Source organism: Nesoenas mayeri, assembly GCF_963082525.1.
Source record: "Nesoenas mayeri genome assembly, chromosome: 10".
Lineage (NCBI taxonomy): Eukaryota > Metazoa > Chordata > Aves > Columbiformes > Columbidae > Nesoenas > Nesoenas mayeri.
The window spans coordinates 8,025,186-8,052,444 of record NC_137560.1 but is presented as its reverse complement, the minus strand read 5'-3'; the positions used below and the strand labels follow the sequence as shown (position 1 = coordinate 8,052,444).

Genomic DNA, 27,259 nt, shown 5'->3' with positions numbered 1-27,259 from the left:
TACCTGGAAAGTCAGTTCAGAAGGAAGTTGAAATTTGGTTTGTTGCATAAGATGATAACTATGTACTTTGTTTTGTAGTTATGATGTTGCGCTAAATGTAGTCAACTGACTAGCAGTCATGGGGTTTTGTTATTTGCAGGTTTTCTCATTCTTTAAAACAAATCCAAAAGCTGCAGTGAGTTCATGTAGGTTTCTCATGAGAGGCATTATTTAATACAGATATCACTTGGTGTGTTTTCCATAGTTGGGCCAAATGTCGGGAATCCTCCAGACTTAAGAGACTGGCAAAATCTTGAATTTCCATGCTTTTTGTAAACAGCCTGCAAGTGTGGCTGCCTTCTTACCCAGCTCTTTCATTTCTCCAGGAAAGTGTGCTGTTCTGTCATTCAAAGACTTCCTCTCCTGCAGACCAACAGAAATCTCTGAAAACGATGTTTTTCTTTGTGAGAGCCGCTACAATGAAAGCGACAAACAAATGAAGAAATTTAAAGGGCTGAAGAGGTTTTCACTCTCTGCAAAAGTTGTAGATGATGAAATATACTATTTTAGGTAAAAATGTGATGGGAATGTGGGGGGTCACCTGAGCAGTGTTCTCTATTGTAGGGGACTGAGCCCGGCTAGCAGCCACCCCCCCACCAGCCACTCACTCCCCCAGCAGGATTGGACAGAAATTGGAAGGGTAAAAGCAATAAAAAGTCCTGGGTCAAGATAAAGGCAGTTTAGTAAGTGAAGCAAAGCTGCACACACAAGCAAAGCAAAATAGGGAATTAATTCACTACTTTCCTCAGCAAGCAGGTGTTTAGCCATTCCCTGGAAAGCATGGCCTCAGCATGGGTAATGGTTACTTGGAAAGACAAATGCCATAACCCCAAACGTCTCCCCTTCCTCCTCCTTTCCCCAGCTCTTATTGCTGAACACAATGTCACAGGTCATGGAACATCCCTTTGGTCAGTTTGGCTCAGCTGTCCTCATTGTCTCCCCTCCTGACCCACGCGCACCCCCAGCCCAGCCTGCCTGCTGGGGGCACAGAGTGGGAAAAAGACAAGACCTTGAGGATGTGCCAACACCGTTCTGCAGGAACTACAACATCCCTATGTTGTCAACACTGTTGTGGTCACAAATCCAAGATGCAGCACCAAGCAGGCTACTGTGCAGAAAAATAACTCCATCTCAGACAGACCCAGTACATTCCAAAAATGTCATAGTTGTAGGAGAAGGTGAATTTTTACTAATCTCAGTTTTGGGGAAGAAGTCCACATAAAATCAGTCATTTCATGGTCTTAATACTAGTGGATGTTTTCTTTTTCTTCTCCTGACTTTAGAAAGAGTCGTTACCTTATCAGATTAGTAAATTCTTTTAAATGTCATTAAAATAATTAAGTCCTCATTATGGGTAACAAATAGCTTTTCAGTTGGTGAACACTGATATTAATAAAAATATTAAGTTCTAGCTTAAATAAAATATAAAATCTAGGGAAGATGTGGTGTTAACTGCTTTCTATTGCACAAATTAAGCATTGCTGCATTGAAATTGCCTTCTAACTCATAAAAAATTAAAACAAACAAAAATCCTTCAATCAAGTGACTGAAATGAAACACTGGCCACAGACACTGAATGTTTTCTACTCAGTCTTCTGAAAGGAAGCACAGGCACATCCCGGGTCACCATTGTTTCCGTGTTCTTCAGTGATAAGGGAAGATTGGTTTTCTCTTAAAAAATGTCCGCTATCTCCTATAAGGTATGAGCATATTTTTCATCTGCTTTTTGTTTTCCTCCTCCACCTTTCAGGAAACCCATAATTCCTCAAAAGGAACCATCTCCACTACTGGAAAAGAAGATTCAGCAGCTAGAAGCAAAATTTGCTGAGTTGGAAGGAGGCGATGAGGACATGGAAGAGATGGGGGAAGAGGAAGGTGATATGACTGAAACGCCTTCTATGCCTCAGCTTCCGACCCCATTAGCTAGTGAATTGGATATAATGCCTTATACTCCACCACAGGTAAGGATCTCCTTGAGAAAACTTTAAACCTTTATTTTCCACATTCTTTGCCCATCCTAAATAAGCAAAGCAACTGTAATATTTTATCATACACACAGAAGAGATTTATACTTCAGTTTACAAGTCTATGGAATAAACTACATGGAACAGTTTGGGCGTATCCACTATGATATCTTGGTGATAATATTCTATTAAAATATTTGTAAAGGAAATCATTCAGTTAGGGAAAATCTAGGGTACACTTTGTAGGATATGTTAACATTATTTCTAATTAGTAGATTTTCTGTGACACTTGTTCAGAGATACCATGTCCTTATGTTTAACATAAAGTTGGGATGTAAGGGTTTAATTGTATATCTCAATTTATCTAATGCCCACTTTTAAGCTTTTCCTTAAATTTTGAAAAAGCTAGCTTTTTGAGTATTACAGTTTTGCTACATTTTTAGAAAATGCTGTGTATCATCCTCAAAGGAAAAAAAATAGCTTTTTTAATATTGAGTTAACCATTCTTACTTGGAAATAAGAACTTGTTAAAAAAAGTCAGAAGAACTGATGTCTTAGAATCTTACACATTAATTTGCTGATAAATAGGTAGGAAGTAAATGAGGAATCATGGTGGTTCTTTGCCACTTGAATGCAGCATGAGTGATTTCTGCCACTTAACTGAGGCACTGTTGATCCCCTTCCCACTTTTGCTGTGTTTCATACACAAGCCCTGGTGTTCGTGTAACGGAGTATTGAAGCAGGGTTTAACTGGAAATTAACCTAACCAAAAAAAGTTTGGTTGCACATGGATTGGACCCCTTATCTGTGTAATCATGTTGCCACATCCAAGCCAACACCAGTGTCGAAGAGGCGACAGGAATGGCCTACTGTGAACAGGAAGGTTTGAAACCAGCAATCTGGCTTTCTGCTGCATCGCACTGGCTGTGAGCTGGCAGCCTTGGCTGTTGGGGAAAGGATGTGACCCCTGGATAGAAATAACTGTCTTTGGGTGTCACCAAGAAGAGCTGATGAAGTGGAAAGCTTTAGCTTGGTTTGATTGTGATTTTTACCGTGGGGTCAGACCACCCAACATGTTTTGCTGTGCAAGGTTGGTCTTGCTGCTTTTATTTTAGTGTGCTGAATTTCTGAAGTAGCATGAGAAGTCTTGCAGAGTATTACAAATAGAAAGCATGTTACCAGCATTAACTCATGTAACACTTTAGGAAGAGCAAGGTAACTTTTTAAAAATCAAAATATTACCCTTGTTAATCCTGGCAGCTACTGAAAGCAGTTTAAATAGGGATCATTGGACATGTCCTCAAACTGCCTTCTGCAGCGTTCACTGTCTTTTGATCTCCTTTGCTTTCTCTCTTTCTACATAGCTACATTTTGCTCAGATTACCTTGACAAGTTTTATTTAAGCACTAATATATAATATCTCTCTAAAAAGCCAGTTAGACAGTTGCACAATTTTATTTTTTAATTGTTTGTAATGGGACAGTCTTGCAGAGCTTTCAGGATAACTGATCAGAAGTCAGGCTCAATAGATATATCCAACATGTGTATATGTACCTTTGGACCGATGTGAATTCTGAAGTCTAGAACTTGAAGTAAAAAATACAAAAACAAATAAGGGAAACTGAAAAGGCTCAATGGCAATGCCTGCTGAGAAGTGAATGGGGATACACAAGTGCCCTGTCGGATTCCTCACACTGCTGGCTTGGAAAGAAAAGGCACGTTGTGTCTGAGCTGGCACTCGGAGCACAATTTAACTCCAGTGGGGAGAGAACTGACGTACAGCAGAGAAACAGACTTTCTTCTTCACATTATCTGTTCTATTTATGTCCCTAGTGAAAACTGTCCTTTTAAACTGAGCTCCTAGGTGAAAGGCATGTGTTTGCTTCATGTTCTCTTAAATGTATAGAATTTTATTTAACAACTAATAAACCCCAGAACTTTACAATTTTTTTTCCTTCTGCTAACAAAGAAACTCTTGCTACACCTATGAATAAAAGGAGTCGAGACAAGTGAATTGTGGACTTTGACAAATAGATGAATGATGCTTTTCTGCTGCAGTTTGCTGTGAATCAGGTTGAACCTAAAATAGAGAAAGATGCAGAACTTCATTATTTGCTTTAGCAAAACAGCTGAGAAAAGGCATGAAAGCAGGTCCTGGTTTACTTCTTAACACAACTAAAACCAAATATGCAGTTATCTGACTCAAATAGAAGAGATCCTGTGTCTGAGATGTAAAGGAATGGACAAGATAAAAACCAAATTCAGAATTCTTACAGTTTCCCAAACTCCTGTTTACCCTCCCAAATGGGTGGGTAGGCTTTTACCTTACATTACTGTTATCCAAACTGTTGCAGGCACTATAAAGGGAAAAGCAGCTGATAAGCTTGTAGCTATCGAAATACAGATGTATGAGAGGCCAAATATATAATTAAACTTTCCTGTTTCTGAACTGAGAAATCTCATCTACCAATGTGGGCTTGCCTGAGAAGCCAGAATGCATTGTGCCTGCCCTGTGTGTCATCCCAGAACCTGCATGGAGCTTTCTTCACCTCCTCCATCTTAGACACTGACTGAGAAGACTTCATCCCCAAAAGACAAGTGTTGTCTTTAGGTTCATAATGAAAACGCTAAGGATGGATTGCCATTTGAAAATCAGTACAGTGAAGTTTAAAATAGCATGCAAGTATGCTTCAGTTTACCCAGTGCCTCGCTTAAGTTGATGAGCAAGACTTTTTGAGTGTCTTGGTATCACTGAAGCTTTGTTTTTAGCTGAGAGAGGAGTGTTGAACTGTGGGATCAAAGTGGCAAGGAGAAGTGGTCAGTAACGTGGCCAGAATTTCAGGGCAGGAAGAAAACAGTTGCATCTGTTTTTATTGGCTTTTTTTCCTTGCTGGCTATTTGGAAACAATGAGACTTTTCAATATGTGAGAAATGTATGATGTTTGGGATATGAGAAGGGCCTTTGGGGGTTTTTGGCTTGATGATACATTTGTGGGCTTTAAGATCATAGTATGGGTGAATTATGATCTCCTGTGACAAATATAGCTGGAAGGAACCTTTAAAAAGGGGGTTCCAGAATAGGTAGATTTTTTTTGATGACTGAAATTTCAAGGAGCTCTCAACAGGGTGTCCATGGTGGGAAAAGCAAAGGAGCAAAACTTTTGTTACCTATCAACATACAAAATGTGTTGTGAACCTGTTTGTGCAGCTGGGCTTTGAGGTTTGCAGGGAGAAATGGCTACTTAAGTCATGGGAGCTGAACACCAGAGAGAAAGGAAAGTCTGGCAGGCAAAGCAGAGAATGCTCAGGGATGAGAAGAGTGGAGGATGGAGCCAGGGAGGGCAGAGGTTGCAAAGGCCCCGGAGGAAATGGGGAAGCATTTCCCTCAAATGTGCAGTGGCAAATAAAATGTTTTACTCAACTAGTGTTTGTGATGTTTCTGAACAGCATAATGGATGAAATCTGTGACATAACACAATGACTTTTATTCTCTACTGGCCTTCCAAAATAGTCACTTATTTGCTACTCAGTGTTTCTCAGTCCAGTCCTCTCATTCAGTTTGCAATGATTTCGGATAATAGTAAATGTTCTGTGTTGTCTTACTGAGAATTTTTTGAAGCCTCAGTTATAAAGGTGGCAATGTCTGGAAGGGTTGAAAAGCATCAGAACATTGTGGGGTTTTTTGTTGTTTGTTTTGTGGTTTAGGTTGGTTTTCTGTTGATTTTTTTTTTTTTCCCTTTGTACTTTTCATAAGTATGTGCATATGCTCTTCCATGCGTCAGTAGGAGATGCAGCCTCTCTTTTAGGGGCTGTATGTTTGGATGGTCCTTGTGCAAGTATGTTCAAGAGAAACGTGGGAGTATTTGGAAATGCTATTTCTTATAGCTTAGAATTTTGCACGTCAAGAAGCTTCTCTTTTGTACTCTTGTGGTCATAACTGCTTTTTCTCACAGTCCACTCCCAAGTCTGTTAAGGGCAGCACCAAGAAGGAGGGATCAAAAAGGAAGATCAACATGAGTGGGTACATCTTATTTAGCAGCGAGATGAGAGCTGTGATTAAAGCTCAACACCCAGACTACTCGTTTGGAGAGCTCAGCAGGCTTGTAGGAACTGAATGGAGAAACTTGGAAGCAACAAAGAAAGCAGAGTATGAAGGTAAATAGAAACTAAGATGCTAAATGCTTTTCTGCCTTTTTTTTTTCTTTCTCAATGCGTTCATTACTGTTATTCAGATGGCAGGTTTAATAAAAGAAGATATTTATGTTTGTGTTCTGGACGTACCTTAAAGAGAAGTTCATATTGAGAGATGACTGAAGAGGAGCAAAGAGCATATTTAAGTTTTATAGTGCACAGCTGATAATTTAAATGTCTTTGCCACAAATAAGCAAATGAACAGAGACGAAGAAAATGGGGATGAATTAGAAGGGGCATGAAGCCCCTGGGTTGGAAGTCAGTTGGAAAAATGGTTTGTGAAAGTTTCCTTAAAGGAGGACTGGGGGGAATTTTGGACAAGAAGCTCTTCAGAGCTTTAGCGGCAGGTAAGAAGGCTCACAGCGGAGCAGGTAAAAGGTATTTGATTAACACTACTTAGAGTCTTAAAAAGCTGTGGTAGAATAAAATAAAGGATACAGAATCTGTAATGATACTGTAAATATGACCTATTGTTCAGTCTCCGTATTAATCAATAGTTGTAACTGATTTTGCGGGGAGATTTCAAATCCTGAAGTAAGCCTAGGAATATTTCATAGGCATGAGATACTTTAGACGTTTCTCTTTCTTTCTTTCTTTCTTACTGATATTGGTCACTGTGTTTCAACTTTACTGGATTAAAATAAAATACAATTGATTTTTAACAGCAGGTGCTTACCCAAGCCAAATACATTGGCTTAACATCATCCATAGTTAATTACTCTAGTTAATAATGAGTCAACACTTCCAATAGTAAAACCCATTTTTTTAAGCAACTGTTACAATTTTATTGGAAGAAAATGCTACTTTGGTTAAGAAAGTTTCAACACCCTGCAAAGTTATTGCCTGATTAAGTTACAACTTTTTTGCTTTTTGAAAAATGAGGTTTGGTAGGTTTTATGCCTACTCATAACTCTAAGACAGCTTTGATCTTCAAACTAGTAGTCTGCATGCTATCACTTCCACCCTCAGCTGCCTCAGTCCTTTCTGAATGTGCAGTAGTAGCTCTTTGCAGTTCTGGAGAGTAAGACAGCAGCGCTCAGCTATGTGCAAGTTTTCTCTGCAGGTGCTGTGAAGGGAAATGGTAATGCTCTTTCTTTCTGAAAGTACCATGGCCTTACTTTTTTCCTGTTGTAGTTTCCTTCTCCACCCTTCTAGGTGCATGTGGTGTCTTTTTATTGACAGATTCCTCCTTACAGCCTAATTCTTCAGCAGTAGGATGGGCTTGCATGTCATCGCTTCCTAGCTTAGCGCAGCTTGACATCTTGCACTTCTGCAGGAAGATGTACCTGTAACATAATGGTAGCAACAGTGTCTGTCCACTGTATTAATGATTGCCTACATGCTTCTATTTTAATCCTCTTTCTCAATCAAAAATTTTCCAAAGCTTTTGAGTTTTGGGCTGCAGTTTCTCTAGCTTGGTGTCTGCCCAGAACTAGATATAGTTTTATTTGGTTTTTGAGGGGTTGGAATGGGATAACAAGGTGTCTGAACTGTGTTTGCTTACCATGTGTGAAAGGAGAGGAACTCTTCTCCTTCCACTGTGAGGAGCCAAAATTGACAGGCTCTCTAGTGTGGCTGTGCAGCAGGGAGCAGGGACAGGCATGGTTTGACACTGCAGTGAACAAGTGCCTTTCTGTGTTCTGGTGAAAAGCAGTTTGCATTTTAGATCCATTTTGACACACTGAAAATTTCATTTGGTATATGTGCAGGGTAACAGTCACTTTTTTAGCAATAGTTGAGCAAAGAACAGGCTGCATTGGAAATGCCTACATGGCTAACTGCCCTGGGAAAACTCCTCAGAATAAAATACAGTAATGCACAGGATTGAGGTAAAAGCCTCTTTTAAGGAGAAGCTCTGTTCAGAGCAGAAGGTCTCTTTCCTGTCTCTTGAGATGTGTCAGGAATGTTGAGTGATCTCAGGTCCTGGCCTAAACAATTTGGGTTTAGTATTAAGGTGAATGCTCAAGGCTGAACTTTGAGGTACCACCTTTGGCAGTGTTTCATCTGTGAGTTCTGTGCAGTCACAGCGTGAATAGAGACCAGGGAAAGCCTCGAGTGTTGTTCTCCCTCAGGTCCTTCTTCAAAGCTCAGCACTCCCAAGTCTGATAAAACTGAATGCTTAACACTAATTTCTTGCTCAGAGTGTCTTCAGAATTCTGCTTTTGTCTGACCATTTTTTTTTTAGCTGGCCAAAAGTATGTGAGAGTCAGAACAGCTGCTTCATCTTCTTCCCAAATGCTTGCTCTGCTCTGAAGAGAATTATCTCATTTTTCTACTTTAGGATCTACCTTCAAGTGTCTTGTGTATTTTGTGCCCAATCACATATGAGTTGCCTGTAGTAAATTTAGGAGTTTCTGTGCGTCGTCATCTCTTCCAGAAATGCCAGAAGTGAAAAGGAGGAGGGAAATAGGGAAATGCCTTTGGAAATGAAACTGGTCTTTCAGTGTATAGAAGTAGTGCTAGAAGCTGCACAAACAGACTCTACAGGAGACAAATGCGTGACAGACTCTTGAGGTCATACACTAGAGAAAACAAGTGGCATTGGCAGGATGCGTAGCAATCTCCTTCATGAACAACTTCTTAGGCTTTGTTTGACAGAGGACCTCGATTGCTGTTTTAGTGGTAGTTTTCATCTTTCACCAGCTGTCAAAGAACTTCTAGCCCTGCATTGACTTATTAAAAATTGCTGGAGATGTATGCTGCATCATTTATTCTTTGTTGTTCCTCATTGCGTCAGTCAGATACAATGTTCAGAGTAAAGAAATCGGCGACTTGCATGTCCCCAAAGAACCTTGAGTGGGCATCCAGTAAATCTCCTTTTTTTGTTTGTTCGGGTGTTTTTTTGTTTGGTTGTGTTGTGTTGTTTTGTTTTGTTTTCTTTCTTCTTCTTCCCATGACCCTTTGCCTCTCCCTTAATATAAAATTGTCCTCTGGTCAGATTCCCCTGCAGTAGATCTTTTGTTCTTGCAGTCACAGTGAGAAACTTGATTGAGATAATGACCAGATTCATCGTGCAAAGGACACACATGACCTCCAGTGAGCAGCACAATGTGAGTTAGACATCTTCAGGAAAAAAACAATCTCAAAGGGGAGCAAAATGGGGAAAATGACAGGAGGAGGCAGAGGAGAATATTTTTGGTTCATCAAACTGCTGCTTGTTATGTTCCAAACACTAAGGACCTATCTACACTAGGGAAACTTTGCAAATGCTTCCCAACTTTGTCACCACTTTTCAGCTGCATCAGTTGTAAAATATATGAGGAGCCCAGGAATGAATGGGCCGGCAGCTGGCACTGCTGTCTGCTACTTGCATCGTTCTTGAAGGCGCGGCTGATAGACATGGTGTGTAAGAACTTCCGCAGCAGCCGGTCGCGGGTCTGTGCCAGCTGCCGCCCTTGGCTGTAGCTGGTTTAGCTGAGCCAGTGGTGTGAAAAGAGGGAACGTTTTGCCATGTTTTCCTAGTGTGGACTGAGCCTAGTGCTGGACTGCTGCTTCATGTTGGTAACACTGGTGTTATTATCAAATCTGTTCTTTGACTTTTAAAATTTTTTATTTTATTATTTATTTTTAATTTTTTAAGAAAAAGATAAAACTTTGTTGAATATTTTTTTGTGAAAGGTTCTCTAAAAGTCTTAGCTGCAGCCACATGAAATCAAATCATATGCTGTATAAAAACATTCATCTGTTCTACTTTATATTTGACTAAACTATGCCAGTGTTTGACTAGTCCTTTTTAATGAACAGATAATATTTTGAAATTCTGGGTTACAAAACAGAACTGAAAATCTAAAATACTTTTACAGAGCGGGCAGCTAAAGTTGCTGAGCAGCAGGAGAGAGAGCGAGCAGCACAGCAGCAGAATTCCTCCCCCCGGGCAGGCACTCCTGTCGGGGCTCTTATGGGGGTGGTGCCGCCACCAACACCAATGGGAATGCTCAATCAGCAGTTGACACCCGTTGCAGGTAAAATGTAGGAGCTATGACCATTTTTTCCTCATCCACTATATCAACCCCCTTCATAACTCTGAACACTCTCTGGGGTCACGTTGTTCTTACGGAAGGAAAAGCTCAACCTCTTCAGTCTTTCTTCATGATGAGTATACATAACCACAACAGTAGCCTGAGAGTCCCACATTAGTTGCTCCGGTAGTGAGTAGCCTGTTGAAAATGCAGGGAAGAAGGGTCCTCCTTGTGCAGTAGTTCTGTTCTGATTGTGTGCCGTTACGGTTATTGACTCTGCTTTGCAGAGGTCACGTTTAGCCCTGCTACAGCAAGAGGGGAGTGAGCTAAGTACCCTTCTAGTGCATGCAGCATCAGTGGCAGTGGTAAAGTAGAAGGAAAATTATTTATTTTTATTATTGTCAGGAAGGTGAGAGGCAAACAGATTTTAAATCCAAGCAAAAGTTTTACGGAATTGCTGATTAGACACTGGTAAGCGGAGCAGACTAGGATCTAGAGCCATTGCAGAAACAAACATGAAATGCCAACATTGCCAGTTTCATCAGGTGATTTTTAGAATAGAATTGAGCTTGGGGAACTCTTCCATGAGGTCCCTTTTACTGGGTGTTATGCTCATGACCAGTCATAACTGGACTTGAGTTCATAGGGAGTATGCTTGGAATTAGTATTTTCAGGACCAGATCTGGAGACTGTGTGGTCCACTGGAGATTCTTGTGTGGGAATCAGCCATACATCGGTGAGAAAATGGATTAGGTATGACTTGATAAGTTGATTTCCTTACCCCATTCCTGATTAAAATAAGTTGATTGCTTCAGTCAAGGTCAAAATAGTGCTGAGTAGGTAAAGATGAGTATTCAGAGGTTTTTTGTTTGGAGTTTTGGGGGTTGATTTTTTTGATTTTGTTTTAATTATTTTTTTTTAACTTTCCCTGAAGGCATTCCAATTATTCCATTTATTCTTTTGTCATTTTTCTTTTTCTTTCTCGTCTCACAGGCTGCAGCCATATTTAGAGCTGACAGCCCAAAGTGTTTTTCATCACGGTCTCTAAATCCCTTTTCAGTAAATATGCTGTATGGATGTTCAAACTGAAGGCACATTCCTTATTTGCTTCATGGTCTCCAGATTACAAAGCATTTGTTTACGCTGAGTTGCATTCTTTCATTTCACATTGGTTGTTGGTTTGGGTTTTTCTTCTTGATAATTTCCCTCTGAACTGTTTGCAGTTTGTGTGTGTGTACACATCTCTGTATATATATTAAGAAAAAAAACAAAACTCAAGTTCTGTGGTGCCAATCCTTTTTGTAAATAACCTACTTCAATCTAGATTATGTAGAAGCGTCATCCTCTTATGGTTTTTTGGTTGAGTTCTTGTTTTGTTGGCATTGAGTCACTTGTGCATTTTTTTGGAGGTAGGTGTTGATGGGCAGCAGTACTTATTATTAACACTTTCTAAAAACTTTTCCCGAAATGTGCATTCTGCACACTACACATGCTAACTTACTTCCTGCGGCAGCCTCCTCAAAACAAACCTGTATTTAAGGCCATCCTCTTATTCAAGCTGTTAAACTTGTTCAGATCTCTTCACTTTGGCATTTTGAAATCCTTCCTTAAAGTGGACGATCAAGTGGATCTTTTCAAACTCTTTCTGTTTTTGTGGCCCGTTTGAAAAACACGGTCTTTCATCTTTTGGTTTCCACAAGTCTTACTTAGAAATATCTTATTCTGTTGAGACCTCTTTCACATCCTCCATCATTTGGTTGCTTTTCTCTAGTTCAGAGAACTTCTCCATTGCAGAAGTCCAGAGAACTTCTTCATGGCCCACAGGTCCAAGAAATCTGGATGCCTTCTGAGACGCGTTTCTCTTAGCGCTCAGCGCTGTAGTTTCTTGTAAATTTAGGCATTGCAAAAGTTTATATAATCTTACTTTGTATTTGAAAGACCTTGTAGATCTCAGCCATGGGAGCTGGAAGTAGTTCACCCATGTTTACTAGTTTAAAATCGAAGTGGTAACTCATACATGGGATATGAAAGTATCTGCTCTTATAACCTTATAGTGACAACTTTGTTTAATCCAGCCAGTTGTTGAGTGAGTATTTGACTTGGAAGTGTAGAAATGAGCTTTCATGATCAATAAATATGGGTTTGTTTCCTTGGAGGTTTGGTCTTGTTTTGTTTGTTTAAAAGCTTTGGAAGTGTATGTAAATGCATTGAAGGTACGATTGCAGCTTGTGGTGCACTGGAAGTACCAGACAGTGGCTACAGTGAAAGCCCTTTATTCTAGGGATGCTTTTGTTGGTTTTCTTCTTCTACTTTTTCCATTAGAAATACGAATTTCACTATGTTAATATAGAGGTACCTGAGACCTATTTGTTTAATAAGTGTCAATTAGTTGTCCTGTGGAAAATGAAAGTTTGAGGGAGATCAGTTCTTTATTTTCTTGTTGTTTGCTCCATGTGAAGCTTTTGAAATTTCAGGTTACTCACCTCTGTAGCTCTTCCTGAGAACGTGACAAATTTAGCTTGTATTTTGGAGCTATTCGATATGTTTCGATCCTGAGCTCATGACAGCTTTGTTTTCAGTCAAAGCTGGTGTGAGGTGTGGGCCAGTCTTAGTCCAGAAAGCCCTGTTCTGAAAGTTTCTTTTCCGAGTTACTGAGTGTGTGGCAAAGACTCAGTAGGTGGTTTCTGGGAACAGACTAGAGAAGCCCCAGCAATTTTGCATTTCTAACCTTGTCTCATCTCTCTAGATCTGCTTCTGTCCTCTGTTGTATTTTCATTGTCTTTCCAACCCCTTTCCTTGGTTGCCTGTCAACGCATCCATTTAAATGAAAACAGCTGAGGGACAAGCACATTACGTTCCAGGACCTAATAAGTGTAGTGCAGTTATCTTGTGGAGCTTCACCTCATGGACAGCAACAAACCTGAGCCAAAACCAGAATAAGCTCTAGATTATCTTACGTGCAGGAAACTAAAGTTACAAGCAGCAACACAAGCCCATCTTTGTCGTGTCATTGATTTTTCCTATAGATACCTTGAAAACCTTGTCACTGCAGATGCTCCTTGTAATTCCTTCTCCTTCAGTCTCATGCTGTGGGTTTCAGTTGCTGCAGCCCAGCACATCCAGTGCTGTCATGTTTAAAATTTGATTTACTTCCTTAGTGCGTACTGCCAATTGTTTAATAAAAATCACCCCTGTCACTGCCTTTAGTTTTAAGAATGCAAATGTTGTAGGGCCTTTGTGTGTTAGTTTTGCACTGCAGAAAAATGTATAGGTTTTTATTTTTGTTCCAGTCAAGCTTGGTCTCTGAGCTTGCCCACATAGCAGGACTGTACATGGAGCTTGTGTAGTTAGTGTTGTGTTTGTAACGTCTATGCAGATGGCAGAGCTTCAAGCTGTATTAAAATTGCTTGCGTTAGTAACATTTTATTGTGGCTGAATTTGTTCCTTGTGTTAACATATCTGAATATTCAGCATTTATTGCCCCATGAGAAACATACAAATACACTAAATACTAATTCATCAAAGGTATAGTGTTTCATATTTATAACTTTATTTTTAATTTTTGTTCATTTGTGCAATATACTAATTGTAGTATCATCTTGCTGTACTAAAGATGCTGCTTTTTTTTTTTTTTTTTGCCCTTTTTTGTTTATTATGGATAGTGCATGTCTTACTGTGTAGACCATATTGCATGTTATTGATGCATGTTTGAAATTTGTTGTGTCCTTCAAGGCATGATAAGTGGCTATCCACCGGTGCTGCCACCTTTGCAGGGCCCAGTTGATGGCATTGTTAGCATGGGCAGCATGCAGCCACTTCACCCAGGGGTGCCCCCACCCCACCAACTTCCGCCAGGTATGCCAGGCATCCCAGGCATCCCACCACCCGGTAAGAATGTCATCCTCATTCCCTCCTTATTTCATTTTCATGTACTTGCTGTTTAATCAGTTGTTACAGAAATGATCTGCAGCTTGTTTTGGTCATAGCTTTTGTTTCCGAACATTGAAGGTTTGTTTAGCTGCAGCACCACACAGTGCACTGCTGAATATATGAGGTATATGCAACACATTGACAGAACAGCATGTCCAGTAAACCAGCAGGGAAAGGTTACTGGAGAAACTGGTGGTGACGCTGCTCCAGCAGTAGTTTTGCTTCAGCCAAAAACCTTGACAATTGTGCTTGAGCTTAACAGAGATCTGAAAAGCTGAAATCAGCCTGTTCATATCCTTATGTCATTTGAACAGCATCCTTCCACTCTGCCTTTTCTTACTTGAAGTGGGCTTAGAAATGAAATTTATCACTGTCATTCCTATCACACTTTCAGTCTGTTAATGTTTATCAATAGTCAGACTGCGCTTAAATGAACCCGGTCATGTAGGACCCCTTGGCCATTGGGCCACTGACATGTGTTGTTATAAAACAGCGTTCAGATTAAACCTCATTAGTGGAATAATAACCAGAAACATTTGTGGATAAGATGATTTTAGTATATTATTATGTCCAAATTTTGAACTGGCTTTTCAGAGCGTATCTACTACAAGTTTGCTCATTTTTTGCCACACTTGTGATGAAAAGTGAGGCTGAATGAAATATAAACATTTTTCCTGTGTTAATGCCATTAGCATGTCCCAGTGATGGGAAAAAATATTCATCTGCCCCCTCATCATGTTTTCTACTCATTTTTTCAGTTTTTACCTCTGATAACTCATGTGTCTATTTAAAAGAGTGCATACCATGCATTCAGCAGTTGAACAAGCAGTGGAGAGAAGTGGTCTCATTTGTCTCCCCTTGCCCACTTGCAACTGCATTTATCAGAAGCTCTGTTAAGACTTTATCTATATGTAAATTGTGTTTTGTTTGTTTGCTTGGTTGGTTGTTGCTTTTCTTTTTAAAACCATCAGTATTAGGTGTGCAGCTTGCAGCTTCTTCGCTGGTGTGCAAGATTCACTGTAATGTCACATAGAGGGAGCAGGAAAACAACCGAGTGTCTGTGACATTTAGCACACATCAGCCAATACAAATGTTTGGGAGGTGAATCCAGGACGACGCATTTCTTTAAAGAGTGTTTGTCACTGGAGAAGTGGGCTGTGTGTATGGTGTTTCAAACTGAAAGGACACGGATTAGGGAAAAAATAATGCCTGGGAACGGAGGACCACAGGACAAGTGGTGCTGAATGAGGCTGGGTGGGCTCAGGGTGAAGCTGTGCTCTGACGATGGGAAGGTGAGGGTGCCCTCCTCCAGACCTATTCGCTTTGTACCAAAACAAAATCTGTGCCATATTCCACAACCTGTATTAGCAATGTTTTTCCAACTCGTGACTTGCTGTTAGTTCAGATGCATTTAGAATGGGGTCTGTGATCAAATGGAAAACGCATCTGAAATACACTTTAGTGTGCAAAATGCAGGGTCACATCTTTTCATCACTGATAAAAAAAATCTGCATGCAAATTAAACCTATAGGAAGAGCACAGCTAGTTAGCAGCTTTTCCAATGAATGAATATGAGAAGTGACATAGAAAGAAAATCAGGAGCACACATAACTTTCATTCTTTCAGACCAAGGCATCTGTATGTAAAGTATCAGGAACTACATGACTCATTTAGATTTGTAAATTTTTGTATGCAAGACTGGCATGGGTATTTTCTGCTGCACTCTGTGCAACAGGGAAAAGCCTCAATATGTTTGAGAAAAACTAATGATTTTTATTTTTTCAAAATTTCTTTCGAATGTTCATTGGTCTCATATATAAGACAAATAAGGGTTAACCTGGAGGTTGCATTTTATGTTAGTGAGATCTGATGAATTTGTGCAATGGCTTGGATTTGCTCTTGCTGTCAATGTATTTTATAAACCCGAACACAAGGAAATGTTAAACATTGCTAAAGCAAATCAGCATTTACTTTCTGAAAGGATTCCAGGAAGATCCTGTAAAGCCAGAGGCATGTATTATAAATGAGAAGATTTAGCCAGGCAATCACTAAGTAACGTGGAAAAAACCAAAACAAGACAAAAATTATTCACTTTGCATTTCTTTAATTCACCAGGCCACATATCAGTGTTTGGTAGTTGTCAGGTTGGCTTTTTTTTACATTCAGAAATTTCTAAAGTGTTTGTTTTTATTGGGGAGAGTGGGATAGTTAAATGTTGTACATCTGCTTAAAATAGCTGTGAGCAAGGATATCAAAGTAAACATTCTTACTATAGAAGACCAAAGACATATTTGCCACTACTCTGAAATAAGACTAATTATTTTATATTTTGGCATATAGGTGTTATAGGCCAAAATGTGTCCCCCATGGTAGGCACTCCAGCACCCGGAGCAAGTCCTTTTGGACAGCAGGTGAGTCATTTTTGCATGTTCTGTGAGGCTCTAGGGCTCTGGATTAGCATTTGAACAATATCTCAGTTAAGACACGCGGGTGGGATGCACATGGCCTTTCCCAGGGAGAACACGAACCACACGTACACTGACGTGATTAGAACCAGCTGATGTCTTACACTCAGGCTGTGCGTCTGTATTTGTTGGTCAAATTGCTATTAGACTAATTAGGTTCTGTCTAGTGGGATAACTTCTGCAGTATAAGCAAGACAGTGTTTTGGTTTGTTTTCCTTCTGTTAGACTAAGGCGAGTCATTTCAACACACTGTTAAGCTGCTGATAATGTAGGTTTTGCACACTTGGGTGATGCAGAAAGGATGCTTTCCGCTTTCTCAGCCATTGATGAGTGTTTGCTCCCATGTTTCACAAACTGACAAAGCAGATGTTCATTGGCAGTTCAGAATTTGTGAGTTTAGATAACAGTATTTATCAGATGTTCCTTCTCAGTGATTATTACAGATGAAGTGTTCAGCACATTTCCAATTTTATTGACTAAATTTTTGCATCATAAAGAGAAATGTGATTTTTGCTGGCATGTGTAAAGAAAAACAGAAGTTAAGTGAGAAAGTAGTAGAGTGTGTATGTCATGACATTGAGTTACTCCAGACCACAGGATATCTGTGTAAAGAGTTCTCAGTGCTGCTGCTTAATCATTATGGTGGGAGTTCTTCTGTGTGACACGGATTTGTGTGTGTGTGTGCCTGCGTTTTTTGCCCGACAGCGATTAGCATTTATTCTGTGGAAATATCCCAGTTGTCCAAGAATCAGAGTCAATTTGGATTAGAAGTTTTAGAGAGAAACCCTGCACTTCACAGACCACGCAGACTCTGATCAAATTAGAGAAAGTGTGAAATAAAAAGGAGGCAAAAGGAATGATTAAGGTTAATAGGAGAGAGGAGAAATGGTGATAGTAACCAGAGTATGTTTACACAGATTAGAAGTATGAGCAATGAATAAGGTTTGTTTGCACTTCCTCTCTCTGTACGTGTCGGTCACTGCACCAGAGCGCCCTGGCTGAAGTGGGCGTCTTCCAGGAAAATGTCCTTTTGCCTTTGCTCATCATCTTGTGTTGAAATTCCATTGCGTGAGGATGACCTGATGCACAGATGTGAAGTGGTTTCCCTGCAGTTCCCCCTGATGTGATCTTTCCATCGCTTTGTCACTGCAGATAGGGATCCTCGGCCCGCCAGGACAGCAGGCGCCCCCTCCGTACCCCGGCCAGAGCCCAGCAAGTCAGCCGGTTATGCAGCAGCCCACAACTCCCATGTTCGTGTCCCCTCCACCAAAGACACAGAGGCTTCTCCACTCTGAAGCCTATCTGAAATACATTGAGGGGCTCAGTGCTGAATCCAACAGCATCAGCAAGTGGGACCAGACCCTTGCAGGTGAGGCTTTTGATACAGAGTGGGATGTTTCTGAATGAAACACACTTCTTCATAACCATTACGATTTTTTTCTTTTATGGAAGATGCTAGACTGCTGTTTACTTAACAAAATGTAAACATGCAAGTAATTGCATGGGAATATATATGGGAATATATATGTTATCAGCAGGCTAATTCCATCAATGTTGTATAAATCTAAGAATCAATTGTGTGCTTAAATACTAGGCGTAAAAGTTATGCTGTATAGTTATGTTCGCCTTTTTCTAGAAAAATGATGGTGAATACCAAAGCCAGTAGATAATTAGACCATTTCTTTACCTTCCAGCACGAAGACGAGATGTCCATTTATCAAAAGAACAAGAGAGCCGACTCCCTTCACACTGGTTGAAAAGTAAAGGGGCTCATACCACAATGGCTGATGCTCTATGGCGTCTGCGAGACTTGATGCTACGAGACACCCTTAATATCCGTCAGGCATACAACATAGAAAATGTTTAGTTGCATAATTGCTTCTTTCTTTGATACTGGCATATAAGGAGTTTTGTGGAACAATAGCTGTTTTAGTTACCGGGTGGGGAGAGATAACCAACAATAATTTGTATTGCATTTTACTGTACATTGCAAGACCATTTTTATATAAGGACACTTTTAATAAGCATATTTCACTTTTTGTTATATTAAGTTGACTTTATCAAATACACAGATTTTTGCATATGTTTCCTTTGTTTGAAAGGCGATTTCATAATTGGTTAAGTGCTGTCAAGGATTCATCTTTCTTATACTTTATTGCTGAGAATCTGATGCCATTGTTTTTATATAAAAGAAGAAAAAAGAAAACAAAGTATTTACAGATTGGTACAGTGGAATGTGAAATTAGTCATAGTTTACATCTTAGAAGAATGTGTGTACATGTGCTTGTGTGTGCTAGCCACTTCAGCAGAAATCTCGCTTGAATAGGAACAGGGAGGATCTCGTAAAAGAAGCTAAAGGTAAGATGTGCATTGACGCAAGGGAAAAATGACATTTCAAGTCAAAACTGAGGCAGCTGAGGGGGCCACAGCAATCATGGAAGTGCTAGTGTGGACGGGACAAGGGCGTCTTGACCTCTAATCTTGTCCAGTCCTGTCCAGGTATTTAATTGTGTAGCCAAGGTTGTTGTGATCCTAAATCAGTAACAGAATAGGTGTGCTGGCCTGCCCTTAGAAGGTGAAACGTTCCATGTCCCATGACCTGCTCTGGGGGTTCTGTGATGTCCATGACACAGAGCAGGGGATGGGGGAGTTTCTTCCCTAAGCAGTTGTGGCTGCATGTGGGAGAAATGTGCAGAACTTGGAACCAGTAGAGCTCTTGGAAGGTAAGTTAGAGGAGAAGGAAAGCTGGGTTGTTTTGCAAGGGAAGTAACACAATATTTTTGAGTTCGCACATATTCTGTTAATGATTGGGCATTGGAAGACATTTTTGTATGCTTTCTTTAAGTGTATTGATTCACCTTAATGAAAATTTTGCAATGCAAATTTGAGAGAAATTTGACAGTTATTAACTTTAAAATAAAATACTACTGTACGGTATGTGTAAATTCAGCATACCTAGTACGTTGGAGAAATAGAGTACTTGCATTGCAGCCTTCAGAGGGTTTGGGTTTTCTTTTCTTTATTTTAGCTATATAAGGTAGGTATAGACTCTTGCCAAATGTCAAGGTTGTAGCTGCCTTCTGCAAAAAACTTGCCTGTCCTCGTAACTAACCAACCTTTTGGACTGCAGATTTTATTTGTTTAAAGGTAAAGCCTTTCATGTATTTAAATTTAGAAAAATATTTAATAGTTTGGATTGCATTAAGTAACTGGGAAATCTGTATTAATTTGAAAAATTGCAGAAATGTGGTCACTCCAACTCAGTCCAAAAGAACTGATTTACTGATAGACTTCATCTTACTCCTAGAGAAGTTCATCATGTGGAAATGTTTTTTGAAGTCTAATAGTACAGAACATTTTTATTTGAGTGCATTTGGCAGAAGGTTAAATATTTTTCTTCAAATACTTGCATGACTTGGGTTCTGTTTTGCTGATGGAGGGAAGCGACATGAGCAAGTATAAACGATTATTTAATTTTAGTAGCTAATTTCTCTCCCTCTCCTATTGCAATCCTCCAGTCATTGCACAGAAAAACATGTAAGTACAAGTAGGCACTTAAGGACAGTCTAGGTCAGATGTGCAATGGAAGTGAAGAAAATGAAGCTAAGCAACATATATGGAAATTAGAATTTTGAACCCTACAAATAGCAAACTTGTGGTACAGAAATTCTTTAGTGGCCTTTGTAAATGACCACGTTTATTTAATAAAGTAGAAACTGAATAGTCTTAGACCACCCCCATATATACAGTATCATCTTAAAATGTGTTTAAATTGCCATAGGCTTTGCAGTCTTTAGCCACAAAGATGGGATGTTGACACGAATCAGGCAGCAAGTCCTAGTTTTTGAGTATTTGGAACTATCATGGATTGTACTAACACACCACCAGACTCTCCTTCTTCTCAGCATTAACAAAAATTACACCAAAGAACCTGGGATGGATTTTAGTTAAGTTATTGTTTTATTTATTTTTCTTTCGAGGACTGGATGGGACTCCCTTTGGAGCCTGTATAACTCAGATGTTTAATTTATCTGCTGGTCAGTGAGGAGCAGACGCGCAGCGCTGGCTCTGTCCTGCCCTGGCCTCTGCTCCTTCTGCCCAGGAGGGAGAGGCTGGAAGTGCAAAGGAAACCTGGCTCGGCCCGAGGCAGTTCAGAGCATTACCGCTGGGCTGGCCCTCATCAATTCTCTTAAGCCTTGTTTATTTATTTCAAAATCATGTCTCTGTGTATGGGAGACATTTCAGTCAATTGCAGTAAAATTTAGGATATAATGGCTGCAGTGTAGAATTCAAAACCAGCAAAAGAAACTGTTTTCTGACACTGGTTAAAAAGAAAAAAAAAAGACATCTGTCTGTCTTTCTCTCTCTTTGTGGGTGTTTGAACCCCTCGTTTATTTTCCACTGCCGTTCATTGTACTGGCATAGGCAAAAATTTCATATTAAAATAAAGTATGTATGGGAAATGGTTGGCTTCTGTGAGAGTGGAAAATAGATTATCTAGGACTGGTATTTTCATAAACCAGTTGGAGACCATAATTATTTGTTCTCTTCCTCAGTCCCTTCCATGAAAAATTTACTGTTTGTGTAAAAATTCAAAATGTTGATGTTGGTGACTTTTTTTTTCAGCGTATGTTTTCGGACCTGGTTAATCCGTGCTTGGCTTTTCATTAGATCTTGTACTTCTGAAGGTTAAGCTGCTAACCAGGTTTATAACATGTATGTACCATCACTTTGTTTACCCGAGTCTTTTTAATTTGAATAAAACTAGTTCACAAAGTGTTTTGGATTAACCAGGTTTGAGTGTCCCATCAAGAATTTTGTTAGGATTTTCTTTCGAGGAATTTTGGCTGTTGCGGATCCAGGTTTTGTCAAGTCCTTGGGTACATGCATGCTTGTCTGTGGGTAAAGAATCCTTTTTATATTGTTCTGTGTATTGTAAAATGTGCCTGGTAGGTGACAAGAACAGTGGTGCTGAAAAATATGGTTGAAAAATCAAGCCATAAGGAGCATGGACAGTAAACCCTGAAAAATATGTGACTCATTGGGAACAAGCTGAGTGGAGATTATAAGATTCAGCCAGGCCCAGTTGTCTCCGCATTAATTGCTTTGAAAATAAACAGCAAGCCTTAATTTCATACTGGAAACTAACCTGGTTCAGGACTCTCTTTTATGTAGGTGTATAATACAGGAAATTAGAACGGTAATATAGAAAATAGCATATTTTACACAATAAAATTAAAAAACAGAGAATAAATTTCCTTTAAAACCACAAATGGCAAGAAAAATTAAGTTACAGCAACCTCTCGAGTCTCAAGCTGCCCCTGGCATACAATTTACAAAGAGAAAGCAACAGAACACGTAACATTATATCTAATTAACGTGCATTCATGTCTCAGACTTGGGGAATAAATGCTGCCATATCTGGTTTGCTCAATTTGAGATACTGAAGAACATCCGTAGGGGTATTTAGCCCCCTCTCAACTGCAAGTGCATTAAATCAGGGTGGCACTTCAAAAATGGTTGGATACTTTGAACATCAAGTAAGAAATGAGATCTGATTCATTTATATATGTTACATTTTCCAATTAATAAAATAAGCCTCATATTCCTTTTGCTTACTGCATTTTCCAGCGAGTCTTAATTCGACCACCGTATGAAGAAACAAAAGGACAGTTGGTGCAGTGCAGTAGATCTGGTGATCCTGAACAAAGCGATTCCCATCCCTGGCAGGGCTCGCAGACACGGTGGTCTCCTGTGCTCGGTCCTTCCCGTGCCAAGAGGGATCAGAAATCCAGTGCACAGATTGTCATCTGATAAAGAAGGCAGCAGGAGAGACGGGAAAGGAAGCAGAGGAGGACACACTGAATTACACAGCAGCACCAGTAACCAGTGTGGCTCAGGTCAGGCTAAGATAAGCACGACGAAAGCCTCGGTCAAAAAAGGTGAAGGATGGTTGGTCCTTCCTGGAGTCTTTGCAACTGTTTACAGGGAGTGCCCAAATTCAGTTTCTGTTGGATGATTTTGGGAGCAGAACTCTTATTCTCTCAAGGAAATAATTCACCCATACAGGTAACTACTATTTTTTTAAATCTTGATAAGCTGGGACAGAACTCTGTACCGCTGTGCCAGGGAGGAGGACAACCTGAGCACGTACGTGCTTGCTTTACTGGAACTACTTTTCAGTACTTTCCTGGCTTGCAACAGGTCTTTCAGCAGGCAGCAGTTTTGGGTGAATAACAGCAGGGAAATGGTCAATGAACAGGTCTGTTCTTTCCACAAAATCATTCTGAATCGGTGAAATTGTCTCAAGTGCTGGAATGGTGAACAGCAGTGCTCACACCTAAGAATCACTGTTTGTGCACAGATGACTATTTACTGCTGCTGCTTTACCAAGTTGAAATTTTCTGTGCTTGTAATCTATACTGGCCTGACTTCTGCAATTTGGAAAGCTTTCAGCAGGGATGCTTTGCGAACTCTCAGAATCTGCTGCAGTGCTGTAAAGTGAACATGTGTGATCAGTGTTGATAGATGCCAAGCTGCTGTCTGGGCTGACACCAGCTTAACTCCCTCAAGAAGGGAAGGACGTGCGCAACCCCAGAACTGGCAGGGGCTCAGCAGCACCTAAAACGAGAGCTGTGGTCCTGGCATGCTCCTGCGGTGCTGAACAGAAGCAGCGGTGTGTCCCAGGGCCGGGCTCCAAGCCACAGAGAGTTCTCACCTCCCCCCCATCACCCACCAGCACAGCAGACGCATGGTGGAGCTGGAAGATGGGAAGGAAATGGGGAATCATGAGCCAGGAAGAAGACAGGAAGGCAAAGAGCACAGAACTGGGTGTCAGCCAGGATAAAACTGAGAAACCACATGAAGACCATGCTTGTTGAAGACTGGGTGTAGATTAAAATGGATACTAAACCCCCAACCATGCTCAGTACTGGAATGGGCTGGGCACTGGGGCCTTCCAGCTACTCTTATTTCCAGTGTTAGTGAGACTGGCAAAACTGAAGAATGCAGAAGGATCAGCACTAGCAAACATGTTATGGAATCAAGAATACAGTTCAAACTTCTGAATGTCAAGCTTCGCCTTCTGTCATAACAGATCTGTGTTGTCTGAAATGGTACGATGCCAACTCAGGGAAGGATTTTATTCCTGCACTGGTCAGAAAAAACAGTGACACAGAACTCCCTGATACCAAACTTCTTGTGAGCAACTGCAGCCTGTCTCTCACTTTCTGCTTAGTGAGCTGGAGACACCTAAGGTATCTTCCAGATGTGCCTGGCTCTCTGCACATCAGAAACAGTTCTGCAAAATAAGAGCTCTGAAGTGAAAAATTGGACCATGACTCTGCTACTATTACAGGAGTGCTAAGGAAAACCACAGGAAGTTTTTGTACCAGGCTACTGAGTACTGAGAACTAGGGCAGGGAGTTTGCTCTTAAAAAAAAAAAAGTACTGAAAAACTGACTTGTTCCATGGAAACCAAGAACTGGCAGGAGGGAGCTCAAAAAAGGCTTGAGAAGTAAAGACAGATGGAGCTAAAGCTCAACAATTCTCAAAATCTGGCTTTTTATTAACGCTCTATTATTTAAGGTATTGCTACAGTTAGGATTTACTTCAGTGGAATGACCTGTGACTGCAAAAAAGCAGCTTGTGAGTGTTTGAGCTTGGGCTCTACCTTGGAGCCAAAGTCAAAATCTAGCTTATTACTTCCAAAATAGAGCTTTTCCCCAAGTAATGAACATGCTATCCAGTCAAAATATGCAGTGGCACAGTCACATCTTTAATTCCCTGGCAGTTTTTTGTCTCCTGAAAACACAAGTAGCACTAGTCTTCCAGTTCAGGTTCTTGGAAGACACAACACGAAGTACAGCAGCTTGCAAGTTGAGTACCTGCACCAAGACATCCTCCAGAACAGCTGTTGTCGCTTTAGTTGATGAGAACTCCTGTGTAAAACAGCTGTCAGGAGTTAGCACAGGAGTGCATGTAAGTATTAATATATGAACTCTCTGAGGTTTTTTAGGCTGAACTTAAGAATTGGCTCCTTTGTGGAACCCTCAACATATTCACATTATCAGAAATGAAACAGCTGCATTAAATATGATCCTGACTGATTATACTGCACCAGTCACCAACATGCTGTCATGCACTTGAGAGCTAGTGTCACTGTTAAAGAGTAAAATCAAACATTAAAAGCTGTCCAGGATACAGCCGTTAGCTGTTTGCCTTCTTTGGGGAGACAGGAGTCCTGCAAACAGAATTCAGGTTTGCTGGGACTGCTGTTGCATCTGCCACTAAACTTGTGCCTGGTACCAAGTAAATGCATCAGGCGTTGCTCCCGCCAAGCCCTCAGCCAGATTCAGCGTTACAGCAGCAACACTGGGAACTCCAGCCCTTGCAGGCAGTGGAGCCGAGATGCACGGATGACTTTCCAAACACTGTGTGCTGAGTAAACACTGAGCAGTAAGTCTGACCTCTCCTTTTATCTAGTTAGAATTATGCCACATGGGAAAGAAAACAAATCAGATGCCAGCGCAGTTTCTATCAGTACAAAGGAAACTAACTAAAAATTACTCTTATTGTGCTGAGATATTGTGTATGCAATATGTAACATTTCTTTTCCACTGGTCTTGCCACAAGAATGGTGTCAGCAAGCAAAAAAAAGCAATAGCCAGACTTTGTTTATTCAGTTTAGTTTATTTAAAAGTGCTACACAAACATTAAATAAGTGGCAGATGCCTAAACACAATGAAGTTTTTGCTGTTGTATTTGGCTTAAATACAAAATGTTACAGACATGAAGTAGATGCGAGAAGAATAAAACTGCCAAAACCATTTAAGAGTAACACAAACTTGTGGGTTACAGTTCATCTTGCAGAAACAAAAATCGGAAGAATGTGGCAGTAATGCTTCCTTGGTATTAACACAGTTGAAGAATCCAGGACCTTCACCGTGAAACACTTCAGCTAAAATTCATTTTTTTCCATCCTGGCCTCGTACTGTCTTTCAGATCGTTTCCTACGATAAACATCATCTGCCAGAAAAAGATTTTTATTAGTGTTTTCCAAGTGCAAGGTAGTATTAAATGTATGAGGCCTGTCATCTCTTTTTAAACTTTTCAATCCCATTTTCTCTTGAAGACATGAACAGGCAACTGAAAACTCAAGCCAACACAATCCTTACTACCACCTAAAAATAGCTCATGTTGTCCCTCTTATACCAGCTAAAGTTCTTCCCATTTGTCCTGATAGAATGTTTTTGTAGAAACACTGTTTCTAGTAGGATAGAGTCATTTCTTGTCTACTTATCCATGAGAGTAATTAAAATACAAATGCTCAAACTAGCTGAAGCTAAAGGGAAATTAAATTATAGGCACAAAGTAAATGCCCAAGGACTGCTAGCGTGGCTTTAGTATTTTAGCTTTAAAAAAACCAACCCCACAAAAACCCCAACATAGTAATATGCCAACCTTCATGGTCTTAGTTATTCTTCTGGCCTCCCCTTACCATGATCACTCCTAAATATCCATCACCAAAATAAAAATCTCTCACTGACAAAAAACAGAGGTTATCAGTCTTGTACACTGTCATTTTGCATGGATCTTGGAGCAGTAATAAGGCTAAAATGCACCATTATTGTTACTGTAGTACAATATAACTTAGGCATAGCAGTTTCTTTTGCAAGAAAAGGCGGCTCGAGCTGAAATATATAGGCTGCTACATACATGTGCATTAGCTTCTAACCTGACCTTATTACTATACAGGTATGCCTCAGGCCTTATTAAACTGAAAAAAACCCTCAAACACAAAAACCACAAACCACCACAACTAAATCTTTCAAAAGCAGCAGTTTTATTGCAGTGAGTTTGTCAGCTCTGGAAACTGTATCAAGCTGTTTTATTCTACAGCAGACTCAACTAGATTGCCCCTGCAATGAAAACACTCCCATAAAGCACAAAGCAGAGCTGATCCTTTTTCTGAAGCACACAAACATTTCTAGCAAGGTTTCTTGAAGAATGCCACATTAAAACTAAATGTTTTCATGGCAAGGAACTGAGTGCCATTAGCTACAGTCTCATGACTCATTTTCATACTTCAACTACCTAATTAATAAAAAAGTCACGTTTCAAATGAGCCCACACCTACATTTAAGTTCCGACAACCCTGGTGAGTCATTTTAAATGTAAAAAACCCCTAATTTAGTATTCTAAATCAGGTTTGTTTGTTTCTCCCCAGTATCTTCTGCTAAGGGGGCAGGATCTGGTGTCTGATTTGCCGACTGTCTTTAACGTCCTAAAGCCCGGGGCCCGGCCACCAGCCCTGGCCAGGCTGGCGCTGCGGGCCCCGCCGCTGTGCTGGGCCCCGCTGTGCTCAGCCCCGCTGTGCGCTCGGGGCCGGCCGCGGTGCTGGGAGCTGCGGGGCCCGGGCCTCCTGCCGGCCCTCACTTACAGAAGGTCTCCTTGCCAATGCGGACGTTAATCATGAACCACTCCATGGCTCCTCCGAGGAGGAAGAAGAAGGGCAGGAACCTGTACACGCCGAAGCGCCGCTTCCCAGGCACCAGCTGCAAGAGGCGCTTCACCCTCTTGCGCATCAGCATGACCGGGGCGGGGAGCGGAGAGCGGCACCTCGGGGGAGGGAGAGAACAGCGGGAGGCAGCTGAGAGCCGGAACGGCGCCTGCAACGGCCCCCCGCGCCTCGCGGCCCGACCCAGAGGCC

At 40.7% G+C, this 27,259-nt stretch overlaps 2 protein-coding genes across 8 annotated transcripts in view; one reads left to right on the top strand and one right to left on the bottom strand.

The window, feature by feature from the left end:
- The window catches only part of PBRM1 (polybromo 1), a 64,873-nt gene extending 43,596 nt beyond the window's left edge, over positions 1-21,277 (top strand). For 4 of the 7 annotated variants that reach the window (XM_080350328.1, XM_080350329.1, XM_080350333.1 and 1 more), the window contains 7 exons: positions 366-549; positions 1,790-2,000; positions 5,957-6,158; positions 13,886-14,041; positions 16,424-16,494; positions 17,701-17,917; positions 18,243-21,277. In XM_080350328.1, coding sequence (XP_080206454.1) covers positions 366-549; positions 1,790-2,000; positions 5,957-6,158; positions 13,886-14,041; positions 16,424-16,494; positions 17,701-17,917; positions 18,243-18,415 — 1,214 coding nt within the window. In that variant the 3' untranslated portion in view covers positions 18,416-21,277. Of the gene's footprint in view, positions 1-365; positions 550-1,789; positions 2,001-5,956; positions 6,159-9,997; positions 10,157-13,885; positions 14,042-16,423; positions 16,495-17,700; positions 17,918-18,242 lie in introns of all 7 variants that reach the window. The other 3 variants (XM_080350334.1, XM_080350330.1, XM_080350332.1) reach the window with 2 other exon arrangements.
- A 3,948-nt stretch (positions 21,278-25,225) lies between these two features.
- On the bottom strand, positions 25,226-27,151 carry UQCC5 (ubiquinol-cytochrome c reductase complex assembly factor 5). The gene is made up of 2 exons (XM_080350410.1): positions 26,990-27,151; positions 25,226-25,575 (listed from the first exon to the last, which is right to left on the bottom strand). Exons 1-2 carry the CDS (start codon positions 27,138-27,140, stop codon positions 25,508-25,510), a joined length of 219 nt encoding a protein of 72 aa, XP_080206536.1. The 5' UTR covers positions 27,141-27,151; the 3' UTR covers positions 25,226-25,507.
- Positions 27,152-27,259: the final 108 nt, after the last annotated feature.